Source organism: Hypomesus nipponensis, chromosome 13 (assembly GCF_054491055.1).
Source record: "Hypomesus nipponensis isolate SF chromosome 13, ASM5449105v1, whole genome shotgun sequence".
NCBI lineage: Eukaryota > Metazoa > Chordata > Actinopteri > Osmeriformes > Osmeridae > Hypomesus > Hypomesus nipponensis.
In genome coordinates this window covers 16,916,076-16,932,541 of record NC_140373.1, presented here as the reverse complement: position 1 = coordinate 16,932,541, position 16,466 = coordinate 16,916,076, and the positions used below count along the sequence as shown (strand labels likewise).

At 43.3% G+C, this 16,466-nt stretch overlaps 1 protein-coding gene across 3 annotated transcripts in view; it reads right to left on the bottom strand.

Annotated features, from left to right (window-relative positions):
- Positions 1 to 1,704: 1,704 nt before the first annotated feature.
- The window catches only part of ptprea (protein tyrosine phosphatase receptor type Ea), a 53,732-nt gene continuing 38,970 nt past the window's right edge, over positions 1,705 to 16,466 (bottom strand). For all 3 annotated transcript variants that reach the window (XM_084671100.1, XM_084671101.1, XM_084671102.1), the window contains 16 exons: positions 16,212 to 16,348; positions 15,422 to 15,512; positions 12,096 to 12,172; positions 11,829 to 11,865; positions 11,192 to 11,289; positions 10,349 to 10,468; positions 9,659 to 9,822; positions 9,422 to 9,557; positions 9,117 to 9,266; positions 8,806 to 8,899; positions 7,105 to 7,181; positions 6,845 to 6,979; positions 6,563 to 6,688; positions 6,152 to 6,303; positions 5,718 to 5,853; positions 1,705 to 5,404 (listed from right to left, as the gene is read on the bottom strand). In XM_084671100.1, the coding sequence (XP_084527226.1) occupies positions 5,330 to 5,404; positions 5,718 to 5,853; positions 6,152 to 6,303; positions 6,563 to 6,688; positions 6,845 to 6,979; positions 7,105 to 7,181; positions 8,806 to 8,899; positions 9,117 to 9,266; positions 9,422 to 9,557; positions 9,659 to 9,822; positions 10,349 to 10,468; positions 11,192 to 11,289; positions 11,829 to 11,865; positions 12,096 to 12,172; positions 15,422 to 15,512; positions 16,212 to 16,348 (1,805 nt within the window). In that variant the 3' untranslated portion in view covers positions 1,705 to 5,329. The remainder of the gene's footprint in view (positions 5,405 to 5,717; positions 5,854 to 6,151; positions 6,304 to 6,562; positions 6,689 to 6,844; positions 6,980 to 7,104; positions 7,182 to 8,805; positions 8,900 to 9,116; positions 9,267 to 9,421; positions 9,558 to 9,658; positions 9,823 to 10,348; positions 10,469 to 11,191; positions 11,290 to 11,828; positions 11,866 to 12,095; positions 12,173 to 15,421; positions 15,513 to 16,211; positions 16,349 to 16,466) is intronic.

The window sequence follows — 16,466 nt, the reverse complement described above, 5'->3', positions numbered from 1 at the left end:
AGAGTCACGTCAATGACATGTCAGCGATAGGATATACGCTACCAATCAATTTGAGACAGAACGTGTGTGTGTGTGTGTGTGCTTGTGTGTGCTTGTGTGTGCTTGTGTGTGAGTGTGTGTGTGTTTGTGTGTGTGTGCTTGTGTGCTTGTGTGTGTGTGTGTGTGTTCCTTTATGCTTTTTCGTTGTTTTGATTCCTCATTCCAATTCCTTTTTTGAATCTAAAAATACAGACTGTCCTAGAGAGTGAAGAAACAAACAGAGAGAAAGAGGGAAGCGATGTATAAAAGGAAGCTTTCGCTCTGAAAACGCTGGCAGGTCCAGCTGAAATGGTTTAATCTTAAACGGGCTGACTTTGTACTGAATGTGCTCCTCTGCTTGTGAAGGTCAAAGGTCACGTGTGTAGGAGTGCTCCTCACGCAGTGTCCAGCAGGGAGACACTGCTGCTGTGGTTGTACCTTAAAGCAGGCGCTGGACTCTCCTACTGGATTCCACTGTCAAGGAAGCTTCAAATCAAGCCAAAGTGATGGAGGAAAGATCATCCACTTCCCTGGTTATGGCGAGGGTTTTTAATGCGAGTGTTTTCAGCACTTACGCTCCTGCTCAACCCCAGCGAGGAGATGAGTGATCCAGTTATGGTCCAGGATTGGTGGGTCCAGATAACGCAAAGTGGATTCTCTCTTTCATGAATGCATTTCACCCAGATTAAAAGCTGATGGAAAACATCCGCTGAGAGAGAGAGAGAACAAAAAGGAGAGCCATTTATACAGAGACAGACAGCAAAAAGATTTAAGACAGGGGGATTGAATTCCAAGTGGAATGTGCTAAATATAACAGAGGATGAGTGCTGACGTGAAGTCTGTGAATGGCTTTTGCCTCATGTGCCTTGTTGGATGTTTGCACACAGACAATTACATCTACACATTCAAATCTATACATCTATTTATCTCCCGTCCTGTGGATCTATTTATGGGCTGAGACTAAAAGGTCACTCTGTCCATGGGGTGGAAGATGTGTGGAAGGAGGTATCGGGGTGAATGGGTGTCCAAAGAAGAAGGGGCAGACTTGGGGTCAAGAAAGGGAGTGATTTAGGGTGAAAATAAAGGCAAAGGTTAGCCTCTATGTATAATTCATGGGGACGTGTCACGTTGACCTCTGTCAGGGCCAAATCAGGCCCCCTGAGCACCGTTACCATGGTGACCCGCCTAAGAGGAAGTGGAAATTATTAACAAAGGGCCTTTCATGTCAGTATGGTTCATCTGACTGAGGAGAAATGTGACAGACTGAAAAGTTTGAATGTTTTTGCTTTGATTTCTTTTTTTGTCCGTTTTTTTTCTGCCATGTAATGGTGTTTAGGGCATCTGAGATTCCTGTTACAAAGTAAACTGCTGTTCCTTTGCCCTGTTAACGAATGTATAATGTCCAATAAGTTCTCAAAGTTTTCCATACATGCTGGTCACTCACAGCAGCAGTATTTAACTGTGGTACATCTCATTTGTCTGCTATTTCTTACACGTACACTGCCATCTAGTGGTTGAGAAGTTCAAAACGTTCTGCTTCGTGTGTCACTGAGCTGTAATCCCTTTGCTTCTGAGGAAGGAATTTGACCCAAGACTTGACCTCCATGGAAGAACATGCAGTAAAACAGCACTGAGAAAACACAGTTCTAAATAGCAGCATTAGACAAAGCAATGATGAGAAAAACATACTCTTCAATTAATTTAATATTGCAACCAGCATTTAAAAGACACTAAAGATCCAAAAAAGACAGACAACCAACAGATGCAGAAGGCAGGGAGCTAAGACGTAGACATGCCTCCATCTTAGATCCAGAGAGGGGACTGTGAGGGTACAATATGCAAGGTGAGGGCACGCTCATATGAAGGTGCTCTGGAATATAGAACCATTTAAAATGACAGAAGGACGTTGTTGAAAGGAAAACGGTTCTACATAGAACATTAAGATTTCAGACATGATCTTTTCCATAACCATAGGAACCGTACATGCTTCTACTGTATATGGATTTTTTTTTCTGAGGTTTCCTCCATTTTTTCGGATCTTTCTACACAAGGCCTTTCTTTATAGGGTGCGAGTGTTGGCTGACTGGTCATCAGTCCTCCATCTTGCATTTTACACCTCATATGCAGGTTAGATAGAAACAGCCCCACAATCAGACAGTCCAATCCTCCACAGTGAATTTCTTCTGGTTAGTACTTCATAGTTCTTGTATGTACATACACATTTACATGTAACAACCAAGACACACTTCAGACATAAATGATTTTTTTCAAGAGAAGATGCCCTAGGGTTAAGCTGGCAGAAGCACCGCTGGCATTGAGAGGTAATACAATGTTACATATTTCAAAGCTGCTTAAGGATTTCTTTTAAGGAGTTATGGAACTACTAGCAAACACTGCCTGGTAGTAATCTAACTGTGGCACTGAGGGAGAAATATGCATTTCCCTTCATGATAAAAGATGAGGAGCAGTATTTGAAACGCTGGTTTCAAATTGTAATATGTCCACACCTGTATTTACTATCTTACTTTTACATACAACATAACATACTTGGACAGTGACACAATCCTTTTGATATTTTGTACTACCAGGAGGTGCAGATGGATCCAAACAAATGAGAAAATCCAGTCAACTTTATATTTTTACATAACCAAGTGGTGTCTCGTCATAACTCTGTTTTCTATTTGTTTTTGGAGGCTGTTGGACGTGACAGCATGAAAACATAGCTCTGATGATGCAAAGTGGAGGAACAAGCTCATAAAAAGATGCATCAGGGACTGTAAAACATACAGGCCAAAATCATCAGTTAGGCTCATCATTAAGATAAAAGCAATGATGAGCTCAACTATGGAAAACAACCCAGTAGACCAATATGCCTCTAGTGGATTCTCTCCAGGATTTAGATATACAGGGCTGTGTAGAAGTTTACCATTCACAGAAGACTAAGCCTCAGAGGGTACATTGTCTGATGTAAACCTCTAGTAATCCTGAACAACATAAAGGCCAGGCTACAGTTTGAATGAAGTAGCTTGAGAGCCTGGAGGGTTCAGGAACAAAGAGTACTAGACAGAGGACACAAAGATGGATGAATGAAGGACAGTGAAGAAGGAAAACAGGAAATGCCCACAGTCCAAAGTATACCACGCCGTCTGAGGAACATGGTGGAGATGGAGTTGGGACTTTACCTAACCCTGAACACACTGCCAGTGCAACTACAAAGTTTTCATGGCCCAGTGTCCTTAGCTGGACAGGGAATTTATCTGACCAGATCCCATCAAGCATTTTACATACTCAACAGGGAAAATGCAAAAGAGGCTGGAACTAAAGGCAGCTGCAGTACAGTCCTGACAAAGCAATTCTAGGTAGTGGTTGCTAGGGTCGCACACCTCAGACAGCCCTGTAGACCTCAGATAGTTGCTGCAGACCTCAGTCACTGCAGACCTCAGACAGTTACTGTAGACCTCAGACAGTTACTGTAGACCTCAGATAGTTACTGCAGACCTCAGTCACTGCAGACCTCAGACAGTTACTGTAGACCTCAGACAGTTACTGTAGACCTCAGATAGTTACTGCAGACCTCAGTCACTGCAGACCTCAGACAGTTACTGTAGACCTCAGATAGTTACTGCAGACCTCAGTCACTGCAGACCTCAGACAGTTACTGTAGACCTCAGATAGTTACTGCAGACCTCAGACAGTTACTGTAGACCTCAGATAGTTACTGTAGACCTCAGACATTGCAGACCTCAGACAGTTACTGTAGACCTCAGACACTGCAGACCTCAGACTGTGACTGTAGACCTCAGCCACTGCAGACCTCAGTCACCGCAGACCTCAGATAGTTACTCCAGACCTCAGTCACTACAGACCTCAGTTACTGTAGACCCCAGTTACTGTAGACCCCAGACCTCAGTCACTGCAGACCTCAGTTACTCTAGACCTCAGTTACTGCAGACTTAAGACAGTCACTGCATGCAACACATATTCTTAAACTGTCCAAGAACCTTTGGTGCCCTAAAATGGGGAGACTATTACAAAAGTGCTATCATTTCTAAACTTTTTGTATAAATTATTTTAATATGTATGAAAATACCATAGAAATTAAAACAGACAGTCAGCACTTTCACCCTCAACTCCTCATCAGAATTGCTACTATATCTTGTCAAACTAATGTGTGAGAGACCCAAAATAACAGAAAATGTGTCACTGTCCAAGGACTTTTGGTGCTAACTGTATTTAAATGCACTGACTTTGGCAAATACCTCATTTTAACCTTTAAATATGACCCGAAAGGTCAAGTTAATGTTTTCCAGTTACTGTATAAACACTGCTGTGCAACAATACTACATCCTGCCAAAAGACACCTTCTAAGGATTTTACGCTTGTATTTTAGGACTACTGTGAAATATAAAATACTGTACTTACAAATACTTTCCAGCAAAATTCCGTGGCAATATGCTTGGCAAATATGTGCTTCGGAGTATGTGCAGTCGTATTAGCAAAAAGATTGCCATTGTCGACAGACAAAAGGCAAACTGAAGTGTTTTTTTTTGTATTACTTGAATAATACTTTTTTATTTTATTATACATGTGCATTTGCATATCACCTTGCAAGACTGAAAAATATGATTTATGTTTCAGTGTTCCAAAACAGTGGTCAGAATTCTGTGATATGCCTTGATGCGTCCTATTGAATGTGGACAAGGGGTTTGAATTGATATCCTTTCTTTGCATATCAGAATGTTCTTTGTGATGTGTTGGAAATGCTTACTAACATAAGAGCTTCATGTTTGAAATGAGTATCTACGTTATAGACATAAAAGATGAAAGACTAGATAGACCCTCTGATCACAGATAGAAGTTATCAATCATTGTAAGAACACACTTTGACATAAATAAAATATCTTAACATTCGCATTTTGTTCTCCAAGTGCAGGACTAGAAATCCAGCAAAAATACATAAATACAAAAAAAAAAAAAATGTTAGGGTGAGTCAAAAAAGAACACTTTGAATAAACAAGTATGGTATTATACAACAAAATTAGACCAAGGTTGAAATTCCAGTTGAAATTGTATGATAAAATAAGAAATATAAATGCAGTGAAATATACATTATTCATCTGAGTTTTAATTTAAAATATTTATCCACGGACAGACACTATATTACAGTGAGGGATGGATGAAGCATTAGTTACAGACAGAAAAAGTGCATAGCAAAATAGAAGATAATTTCACCCCGTTAAGTAAAACACAAATTCTAACCAACTGGTATTATAAAAAACAACATTAAACAAACATATTTAAGGCAAAAAGGTCATTTAAAATTGGCATAGTCTGAGAAAATGTCAACAAAGTCTTGTACCACCCGGTAGCAAAAGTCATACTGTTCCTGTGAAAAGTAAAACAAAACAAACAAAGATAAATATACAATCATTGGACTGAGAGAACTTGTTTGTTGTATCTGTGCATAAGACATATATGAGCTAGGATGTTGTGGTTCCAATATCTTGTATGACTGTTGGCATTAACCAACATAATCCTGTTAGAACTGTGCAGTTATAATCCTTGATAATCTGCTGCATTTACTTATAGATATATAAATGTACACGTGGGGCCATTGAAATGTACAGCATGCAGTGCATCTACTTGTGTTGCTATGCTTTTAGTTCATCCAAATTATTAGCCATGAGACCCATACGTACCACCGTTTGGACCATATGGGGCCTCTGCATTCGTAAACTCTTCACAGTCTGGAACACATCCAACAGCCCCTCAGCCTTGACCCGCTCCAGGATGTTGCTAAGAGCAATGAACGTACCTGTTCTCCCAGCACCAGCACTGCAGACACAGACACAGGCAAAGTGACTCTGCTGCTTTAAGATGACTGCAATAAGAGTTCAAATATGTGTTTGAACTTTGTGGTTATCGAATTTTCATGCCACATCAACTGAAACCATGTCACTGTAGGCCTTTGTTTTGTACAGAGGTCAACTCTTCTAATACTATCATAAGTATCGCAGACTGACCATTCTTCTCTGATAAGTGCTACCATTGACAGTTTGTGCAGCTTGTGCCACAGGTGTATCCAGCGTGTTAGGAGTTTCCGGAATCTACCGCTACTTGCTGCCGTGTTTACCTGCAGTGCACCACAATAGGATGGTTTCCTGACTGCTGCTGCTGCCTCTGCACTGAAGCGATGATGTCGATCATGCCCTTGCCCTCTGCAGGGATGCCAATCTCAGGCCAGCCGTGGAAGTGGAAGTGCCTGACCAGCCTCGTTTGCTTCTCCTGGGAAATCCCATCAGCAATTCACAGTTACAAAATTCATTTGTATTCATTAGGGATGTTTATTTCAGTATTTTTTATTTATTTGGTTAAACCTACCGTAAATGACATTTCCCCCACCCCCTCCCCTGGGTTCATTAAAGTCTCTCTACTCTACTCCCTCTCCAAAGATGACATTTTACAATGATAATATGGGTTCCAACATTCTACCAGTCACATCTAACATTCTTTACCTACCAATAGTAGTATCTTATTTGCTTACCGGGCCAAAAGTGAGGACCAAGTCTCGTAGACTAAAGGTGTCACACAAAGTGTCCCCCTTCATCTCTATGCTGTAGTCCCCATAGGTGACAGAATCCTCTGTTGGCCAGTACTGCAAACACTTTTCCTGCCAAGACAAGACATTGAACAATGCAGTGTTCTGTGATATTAACTATTGGACACGCCACAAACCAACAGTAGAGCACCATGCGCTTGCAGGAAGCCTGCATGTTAGGCCTGGTGGAAGTGTAGTCTGGCCTGGAGGACTGGAGGAGCAGCCCACCTGCTCTCTCTCCTGGAGCTCTGTCAGCATGACGATGGAGTGACACTTCCACTCCCACACCATCCTCCAGAAGTCCTCCACCGTGTGGGACAGAGGGCCCTGGGTGGCTATGAAGTAGTCCTTCTGCCTGTAGCCCTGACCCAGCCCAAACACACCGCGCCACCCATTAGCTCTGGTCACAATGACATAATGCTATGCTAATCTGACAACACAGATACACGTAGAGTATGTAATCAAATTGAGAGATCGGAGATGCTTACATCGATGAAAGATGCATTGATGTAATCTGTGAACTCCTGCCCTCTTCTCATGGAGAGAATCACTCTGTTGAAGTCATCTGAGGAGAAAGAAGTGTGGTGTATCTATCACATTTTCAGTGGAAAGGATTTCAGCAGAAAGTTCTGCTGATTTCATGGGGGGGAAAAAATCAGATAAGCTATTCTGCTGTTGCTGGTAATTTAGAAATACATCATGTTATCTCATTTAGACACTAGGGGGTGAATCCACATCTATTTCCAGACAATTGCCTGACAGGCAAGAGTTATAATGACTTGCCATAGTCTTCATAGAGATTCAAAACTAAGGTTGGCCACACACACACAAATGGCTTTCCATGCCTACATCAGCACTCACGCTATTGCACGCTTCCTTCCAAAGGTAGATCAAAGTGAAGGGATTTGATAAAAAATCTCATTTGTTTTTTTTTTTAAATTGTGAACACATCTAATCAGGCACTCCTTATCCTCCACGAGTCAAAAACATAAAAAGAGGAAACACTGTGACTACACAGGTTCAGCTGGAGAACGTCCTGGGGCCTCATGTATAAAGGATTGCGCAGCTTTCATACCAGAAGATGGCGTCCGGCCAAAATTCGAAAAGTACCTCTGCACAGAAATATTCACATGTATAAAACCGGTCGTACGCCAGGTCCTGCGCACCTTTCCTTTATAAATCACAATCAACGTGAGATTGACCGCACGTGAACGAGCCACTGACCCCGCCTTGCCTCCTCCCATAAATGAATATGCAGATGGACTATATAAATGCGCTCCTGAGGTCATTTCTTTCTCTGAAATACCGTATTTCTACGAATGAACGCCGCCCTCGAATAAACGCCACACCAAAAATGAACGTTATTTAATACACGCTGCGGCGTTTATTAGAAGCAATACGGTAAAATGGCTAAACACGCAAAAAAGAAAACATTCACAGACTGTGAGATTGAGGTTCTGACAACAGAGGTGGAGGCAAGAAAATGTGTCCTGTTTGGCGGCCTGTCATCAGGTATTAGCGACAAAAGAAAGTCGGCGGAGTGGAAAACTGTCACTATTTGCGCCCTTTCTTGTGTTTAACCTGTAGCACTTTGATATTTAGCTCAATGTTAAGTGCTTTACAAATAAAATCATTATTATTATTATAGGGCCATAAATGCTGTGGGTTCAGAGAACTGGACCATGGCAGAAATTAAGAAGAAATGGTCCGATGTAAAACTTTACTTATTAAGAAACGAGTGGTAGCGCTTCGTAACAGCATGGCAGCTATAGGGTTAGCGTGACATGTATTTCCTGAGTGATTTTGTTGTTCGTTTGACACCCTCAAGTTTAACAGAAGTTATTAAATGGTGGCAGATTAAAAATAAGGCTATACAGCATTTCTCATTTTGGGTTTTGGCATTTTGATGTGATCATCCACATTAATGATCAAACTGTTATTTTTATGTTTTTTTAATAGTCAACATCATAAACGTAGTAGTGGAAACTTTATTTTGTATTGAAAAGAGCCAGACAAGACTTTGCGAACGGTCCACACATTCTCACGTCTGCTCAAAACACTCCATGACGGCTCGCACATTCTCACGTCAAGTAAATCTTTATGCATCACAAAGTGTCCCTGAAAACCAGCGTACGCAAGCTTTTTGTGTGCGTACGCAACGTTTATACATGAGGCCCGTGGTTTCTTACATGGAATGATCTGGAGGACTCGGTTCTTCTTCATGTTGGCAGGCAGATTCCCCGTCCTCATGTTCTCCTTCATGATTCGCATGTTGGTAAGTTTCTTGGGAACACAGGAGAGGTCAGTGGTATGAAGTAGTGGGCAAGCTGTCAATGTACCAACCGCTTCCTTCTCCTCCCCATGCCGACCCCCACCCCCTCTTCCCGTATCGCTGCTCATTGTATGGTGGGCGTACAAACAAACCTTGTGGATACAATGTGGCACGATACCGATTCTTCGGGTATCCTGTCTCGTGTCAGAATGTGTGAGGTAGGCTCACCTTGAACTCCTCCTCCAGGCCCACTCTGTCGAGGGGAGCCGAGGTGTTGTGGAGTTTGTGCAGGTGTCCTTCCAGAGAAGACACGTCCAGCTCAGTGTCCCCGTAGAGGTAGTATTCCAGCAGGGCCTGGTAGATGAAGGAGTGCTGCATCTGGGGAAAACCACAAGGGGACGTGAGACATCTCTTTCAGGACATTGATGTCCCCACGGAAATGCAGTCTAAGCAGGAAGGATGGTTGGGTCTGAAAGCGTGACGTCTCACGGGAGGAAGCCACGTCTCACGACAGGTTCTTCCTTCCTACTCACGTCTGTCTGGACCAGCTGAGAACGCTGGTCTCGTATCTTGGAGACAAAACCAAAGACGTCGACCTTCTGCTCCAGGTGCATCATGTCAATCATGCCGTCGATGACGATGAAGGTGCCTGTTCGGCCCACGCCAGCGCTGTGGAGGAATGTGTTTCGAAGGTATCGTAATATTCTAGGTTACTTCTTCCCCTATCGCACCCTCCCACTACCAGTCCATATCAGCCCCTCACACTGTACCTGCAGTGGACCACAATGGGCCCAGCGAAGGACGGGTTTACCAGCTTGACCTTCTTGAGGAACTTGAGCATGCCGATGGGAGAGAAGGGAACCCCGAAGTCTGGCCAGCTGGTGAAGTGCAGCTGGGTGACCAGGCGTGGGGTCTTGGACGCGTCGCTGGCCTGCTGCTCTTGGGAGGGGGGAGAGAGAGAGGGGAGAGAGAGTGGGGAGAGAAAGAGATCAATAGCACAATAGCACCCCCCCCCCCCCCCCCCCGGCATCCAAATGATGTCCTTTCCATCGCAATGCACAGTACTTTCTGTCCTTACATCCTGCCCCCCCTCCCCCAGTTCAGAATCAGAAAAGGTTTTAATCGCCATGAAAGTATGCCCAGACAAGGAATTTACTTTGGCAGGAAAGTGTATAAAATCAACATATAGGAATCTTAACTTAAATATGTGGTCTACCTATACTAAAGGTACAAAGTCTCACTAATCCTAAGAATAAAATAAAGAATATGAAATATGAAATGGCCATAACATACAATATAACAATACAAATAGTGCATCATTGGACCCCCATTCGATGCTCCCCTCGGGGGGTCGTATCCCACAGTTTGAGAATCCCTGCCTGAGGTAATGTGCCCCAGTAGAGCCCCTCGTAAAGCACCTTCCCTCCTCATCACTTGGGACATTGGATGAAGAAACTCACGTATTGAACACAGAACTTGCGTATGGTGTAGTCCACCAGGACTGTGAAGTCTTCCACAGCCACGCGGATGTTGCCATAGGTCCAGCAGCCCTGGTCGGGCCAGTACTGGTAACACTTGTCCTGCAGAGAGGGAGGAACATGGTGAACACACGTAGCACACACACACACACACAAGTGCAACCTGCTCACACAACACACACAGGCTCAACCATCCCGAGCACACACCGACACACAATAACTGACTGCAAGCGTGACAACGCACACGCCCACATGCACAAACATAACCATTACATGAACTGAAGCATGTCCTGTGCATTTACAGTAATCATGGCTCTGATGTATCTCCACAGAGGACAGCACACCTTCCCAGTAGCATTCAAGTACAGAGATCCACACTTCCTGTTCGAACCACACACGTGCATGCATAATTGTGTATTAGGGTTAGAAAAAGAACACCACAACACTTCTATAAGCTGTCTGGTAGTATTGCTGCACCGTAACAGCTCCTGACAGTGGGGAAATAGTATGTGCACTAACAGAGTACGCTCACTATAGTGGTTTGCGCTCTAAAAGGTAGAGTGCACGAACCACAACACGGCTGCTATGACACTGCATAAACACTGTTAGATTTCACAGCTCGGCAGGAATTTGTCAAGGGAAGGAAGTCACTATAAAATAGTTTCCCTGTCTCTTCGCTCTCTCTCTGTTTCTTTCTGCGCAGGGAAGCTTAGCTGTGAATATACAATACATCTTCATCTTGCTGTTGCCAGACCAGACTCCAGAGCATCAGACTCTTTTCATGCCGGCCACTAGGGGGCAGTACAACACCAGAGCAACACAAACCTCCTTCCTCTCTTTGAGGTTTGTCAGCATCACTATGGTGGCCACCTTCTGCTCCCATATCATCCGCCAGAAATCTGCAACTGTGTCCTGCTTCGGTCCTGAAACATGAGAGGTTATTGAGAAATGGAGGTAAGTGGCGGTGACATACATTTTGTGTTTGCAAAGTTTGCTGTTTCAGTTGTTGTGGTGTTGATTCTCAGTGTTTCTCGATTATTGAGCCGGGTGATCAGATGCATTTTAAATAAAAGCTTAATGGGCCCAATATTTCTTCACTTTATCACAAAAACCTGCATTTCATTGTTTTGGGGCTCTGGCATAAAATAACAAGCTAACAATTTCACTAAATCATATCATCAGCACATGGGAAAGTGTGAACGAGTTCTCGTCAGGTGAAATCACTCTATCATTCAGATTGGATTATAAGAGCAGAGTAATTACCATAAAAGGGGGGACTTGTTGTATTATATTGAATGTTATTATTTTCCAGTTATTTATTATCCAGTATACCATAGAAACATGTTTAAAAAGATCTACAAATACTGAAGCGGTTAACTTTGCAAAACACGCAATTATTCAATGCCAATACTTTTGGCCACGACTGTAGATTGCCATCGAAACTGCTTTACAGTAGACTCACCTTGTGCTGCGATGAATTTGTTCTTTTCTGTGTACCCCTGAATACAAGACAAAAAGATGTGGAATTGTTTACAATCTATTTATCAATCTATCTCTGTCTTTCTGTCTCTCTGGCTCTCTCTGTCTCTCTCTCTCTTCCTCCCTCTCTTCCTCCCTCTCTCTCTCTCTCTCTCCCCCTCTCTCTCTCTCCCCCTCTCTCTCTCTCTGTCTCTCTGTCTCTCTCTCTCTCTCTGTCTCTCTCTCTCTCTCTCTCTGTCTCTCTACTCACATCAATGAAAGAAGCGTTCACGTAGTCTGAACAGGGGTTTCCCTCCAGCTGAGTCAGCACCACTCTGGACTGGTCATCTGCTCATGAGACAGACACACTTTAGACAACAACATACATTAACAACACAGGCAAACAGAACTGCTCAAATCTTCAATGGCCGCCATGCATTTCGGTTTACAAAAACACATTAGAGTGGAACCTGAAGTGGTCACGGGTGAGTAAATTAAACGAGGAACTAGGAAGGAGAGAGAGAGAAACAGAGAGAGAAAGACAACTGTAAGTGATACATTACGCACAGGAAGCCGGTGAGACCTCAAATCTATCACTTTGGGGTGTGACTTCTGTCTTTCTCAATCGTTCTCTCCTCTGTACTGTTCTAGCCCTCCTATTGTGTTCGGGTCAAATTTGACCCTTTTTGAAGTTTAGATGCATGCAAACACCTTATTTTTTTCTGATCAAAATGAGGCTTCATTAATGCCTCCATGATGGTCTACTGAATACAATCAAACACAATTTGATTTGTTTTCTTTTTTTAAAATAATAACTTTAAATAATTAAAAAAAAGTTACATCTGTGGTGTTGTGGGTCAAATTTGACCCGGTAATAATTCTGGGTCGTTTAAGCAGGGAAATAAATAGTAAATGTTTCCAAATCATCATAAATAATTAAAAGGTCTACAACACATAAATACTATGAATAAAACCTACAATAATAGTGTATTAATATTGTGTAAAATAATTCCAATCAGGTTTCATGCCACTAAATCGCATTGACTTGAATTCAATTGTAGCATGCAGCAATCACACATCCCACTCTGTCTTTCACTCACATCCTCAACCCCCCCACCTTCCCTCCATCCCCCCCACCCTCCCTCCATCCCCCCCACCCACGGGTGGGGAGTGGTAACATAATTTTGATAAGACCTTCTTTGAGGTCTTACCCACATCCCATTCTGAAGCAGCATATAAGTGAAGCCTAGTTCAGGCATGGCACTCTACACCTCACCCATCGGCCCGTGTTCGATAAGGCGACATTATAAGGCCGCACGGATACTCCTACTCTCACTCCCGGTTGTTGTATTATTGTGCTGCTGCCCTCCACCATCCTATATCCCCATGTTGTCTGTGTGTTACTATCCAACTCTATTTGCTCCCTGCCTCATAGTCTATGTATGTTGTGCTTCCCCTAGATACATCCACTCTGCCAAAGTCAAACCTGTTTTCATGTCTATGGTTATCAATTAATGCTGAAATATTGACTGAACTGCAGTTGTCAACATGAGCAAAGGATATCTAACAGCCTATAGAAAGATCCTTATTGACATGACCAACATGGAGGGAAGACTAGTGTTTGTGAATAGTCGGAGGGAGATTGCCACATTGCTACATGCCATTTCAATGCTTACCTGGTGTACCTTCCTGGGGTATACACATCAAACAATGAGGCCACTGTCTTTGGAATTACATTATCATTGCCCTCTTCTCATGGTCTTATAAATAATTTCCCTGTTCTGTACATCATAACCAAATAAAATAGATGAATGGTGCCTTTTTTGTGCATAAAACGTGCACATTGTAAATCCAATATAGTCTAAGGGGTGGACTTACCCATTAGGCAAAGTAGGCAACCGCCTGGGGCCCCCAGCTGCCAGGGGCCCCTTGAAAGACTCCATAATAATACTATATGATCAATAATAACTATAATAATAATAATAACATAAATTGATTTAAAGTCAAAACCTTCCCCAAAAGTATCAATAAAGTACCAACAGAGCGTTTATTCTATTTGTTTCAACGCAGGCTTCCCCTCCCACCCCATTCTACTGTGGACTATTCCATCGATTGCAGCAAAGCACGTCATTTCAGTTGGTTAATATGAGACAGTAGGAGAGTGAAGTGAATGCAAAAAAACAATGTGCTAAATGAAACGCAACTCCGAGTGGAGCACAAAAGAGAAAGACAAAGACGAGAGTAAACAAGTAGTTGCCAAACTGAAACTACTGAAGGAAACATCATTTTTCTCTCCACTGGTATCCAATGATGCGGCAGCTAGCACAAGTGCTGCTCAGTGAAGTTTTGCTCGTATACTAACTACAGTAGCTGCTAGGGCGACCAGACGTCCGGATTTCGGCCGGACAGTCCGGTTTTCCAGCCTTTTGTCCGGACCGCTGTTGCGTGTCCGTCTTTTCGCCCTTTTGTCCTCCTTTTTGACCCTTCCTGCCCACCGTCGCAATTTACCACTCGCGCAAGTTTTCCGACGCCAAAAAGAAAGACCTCCTTTTAACCTACGTGGAGTTCAGAACTCCGCTTTGCCGTAAGAGCTGCAAAGATCAATATCATTCCTTCTGTAAGTTCGGTCGCATTGACGTTGACGTGAGTAGTAGGGGGAAAGGGGCTTTAAGCATGCCTACGACACGCAACGGCACAAGGATAATACTAGGTCTGCCGGACACTCTGCTTTACTCTCCCCCCCCCCCCTTCAACAACTTTTTGGGGTTGTCCTCCTTTTTGACCCTTTGTCCTCCTTTTTGGACCCAAGTGTCCTCCTTTTCAGGGTCATGCTTCTGGTCACCTTAGTAGCTGCTGTTATAACAGCAGTTACTATAGGCTAGCTTGCTCGTTGCACAATTTATCGGGGTCAGCTTCTCCACGCAGGTCTCTATACTGAGACCAAATTTGGCATTGTTACTGACAATGATCGCTACCAGCAAACTTTTTTTAATTAGCCATTTCCCCCTAAATAAATGTGAAGCTTATTTATGTTTTTTTGGGGCATTTTCAGTCAGCAGATGGTATTGTTTGAATCGCAATTCCATCTGAAATACTGCCTGTGACAATGTTGTACAATAGCTTGTTTCAAAGGGGGTTCTTAATGACTTAATGCAATATGAGTATGCTAAATGCTTGAAAATATCGCTAGAAAGGAAAAACTTAAAGTCTCATAGAGCACACCTTACAATTGCTCCAGAAATTGTACCCTCTGTAGTTATTATTATTATATTCATAATTATTATAAGGATTGAAACGAGTGAGAATAGGAGTTAAGGGGGCCCCATGCCTGTCTTCGCCTGGGGCCCTCAAATCACTAAATCCGCCACTGAGTAAGCTACGTAAAATTCAAAGTAATACATATTTAACTATGGATATGGATGGCTAATATGTTACTTGGCAGATAAAACATTTAATTGTATGATATTTTTTGCTTTAATTCAGTACTTGTCAATGTATTCAAACACGGGTCAATTTTGACCAGCGAACACCAAAGGTGTAAACACTTTTTGAACACAAAAGGAGGAATAGAAGCGCTCAGAGCAGAGCGCTACTCACATGGTAGAATGTTGGGGTATCTGTTCTTGTCTTTGTTCTCCTCCTTGTTGGCCTCGTCGCACGTTCCCTGGGTATAGCCGCTGGGCAGGCACTGAAACACAGCAACGCACTACAGTCACTTCTGTCACAGGTGTCACGACAGGTTTACATTTGCACACTGCCATGAAAACTGTCCAGACTGACTTACAGCCGCTGAGAGTGCATTCTATGGTTCTTTGTCCAGCTTGAGGACTTCCTCTACAGCCAACAATACAAAGTCCATTTAAAGGCAGCACTTCCTCAATGTGAGGAAATACTTAGAATTCATACTGGTATGCAATATAGTCTGTGAATCATTGGTTCTGATTACTGACTCGGTTGACCCATAGCCCTGAATAGAATTGTGATTTATCATAAATGCATGATGCGTTTGTCAAACACATATTTTCCTGACTGTTTCCAAACACATTCATGCAAGTGACACACACACACACACACACAGCCCTAAACAATCACCTAGCAGCTAATAACTTTAAACAATCACATTACCACAGCTCTAAAGCCTTTTCTTTATAGTCACAAAAATACTAAATCCAAGAGAGCAGAAAGCTCGACAGATGGGGTTGTGGTGGTGTTCAGGGTGTTGGGGTGGTGGTCAGGGGGTTGGGGTGGTGGTCAGGGGGTTGGGGTGGTGTTCGGGGTGTTGGGGTGGTGGTCAGGGGGTTGGGGTGGTGTTCGGGGTGTTGGGGTGGTGGTCAGGGGGTTGGGGTGGTGGTCAGGGGGTTGGGGTGGTGGTTGGGGGGTCACCTACGTTGAATTCCTCCCTGAAGAGCTTGCCATCGTCAGCAGAGCGGAGCCGGAACTCTTCCTCCAGGCAGTCCACGGGGATGGGGAGGTAGATCTTAGAGGCCGAAGGGGATCTGGGGAGCAGCACCACAGTCTGCTGTTCTGTAAGGGGGGAGGGAAGAGGAGAGAGGAAAGAAGAGGAGGGGGTTTGAACAGCTGTCTATATCCATGGGTCTTCTCACACAGGAGGATGCACTGATTGTGTTAAATGGACTTGACG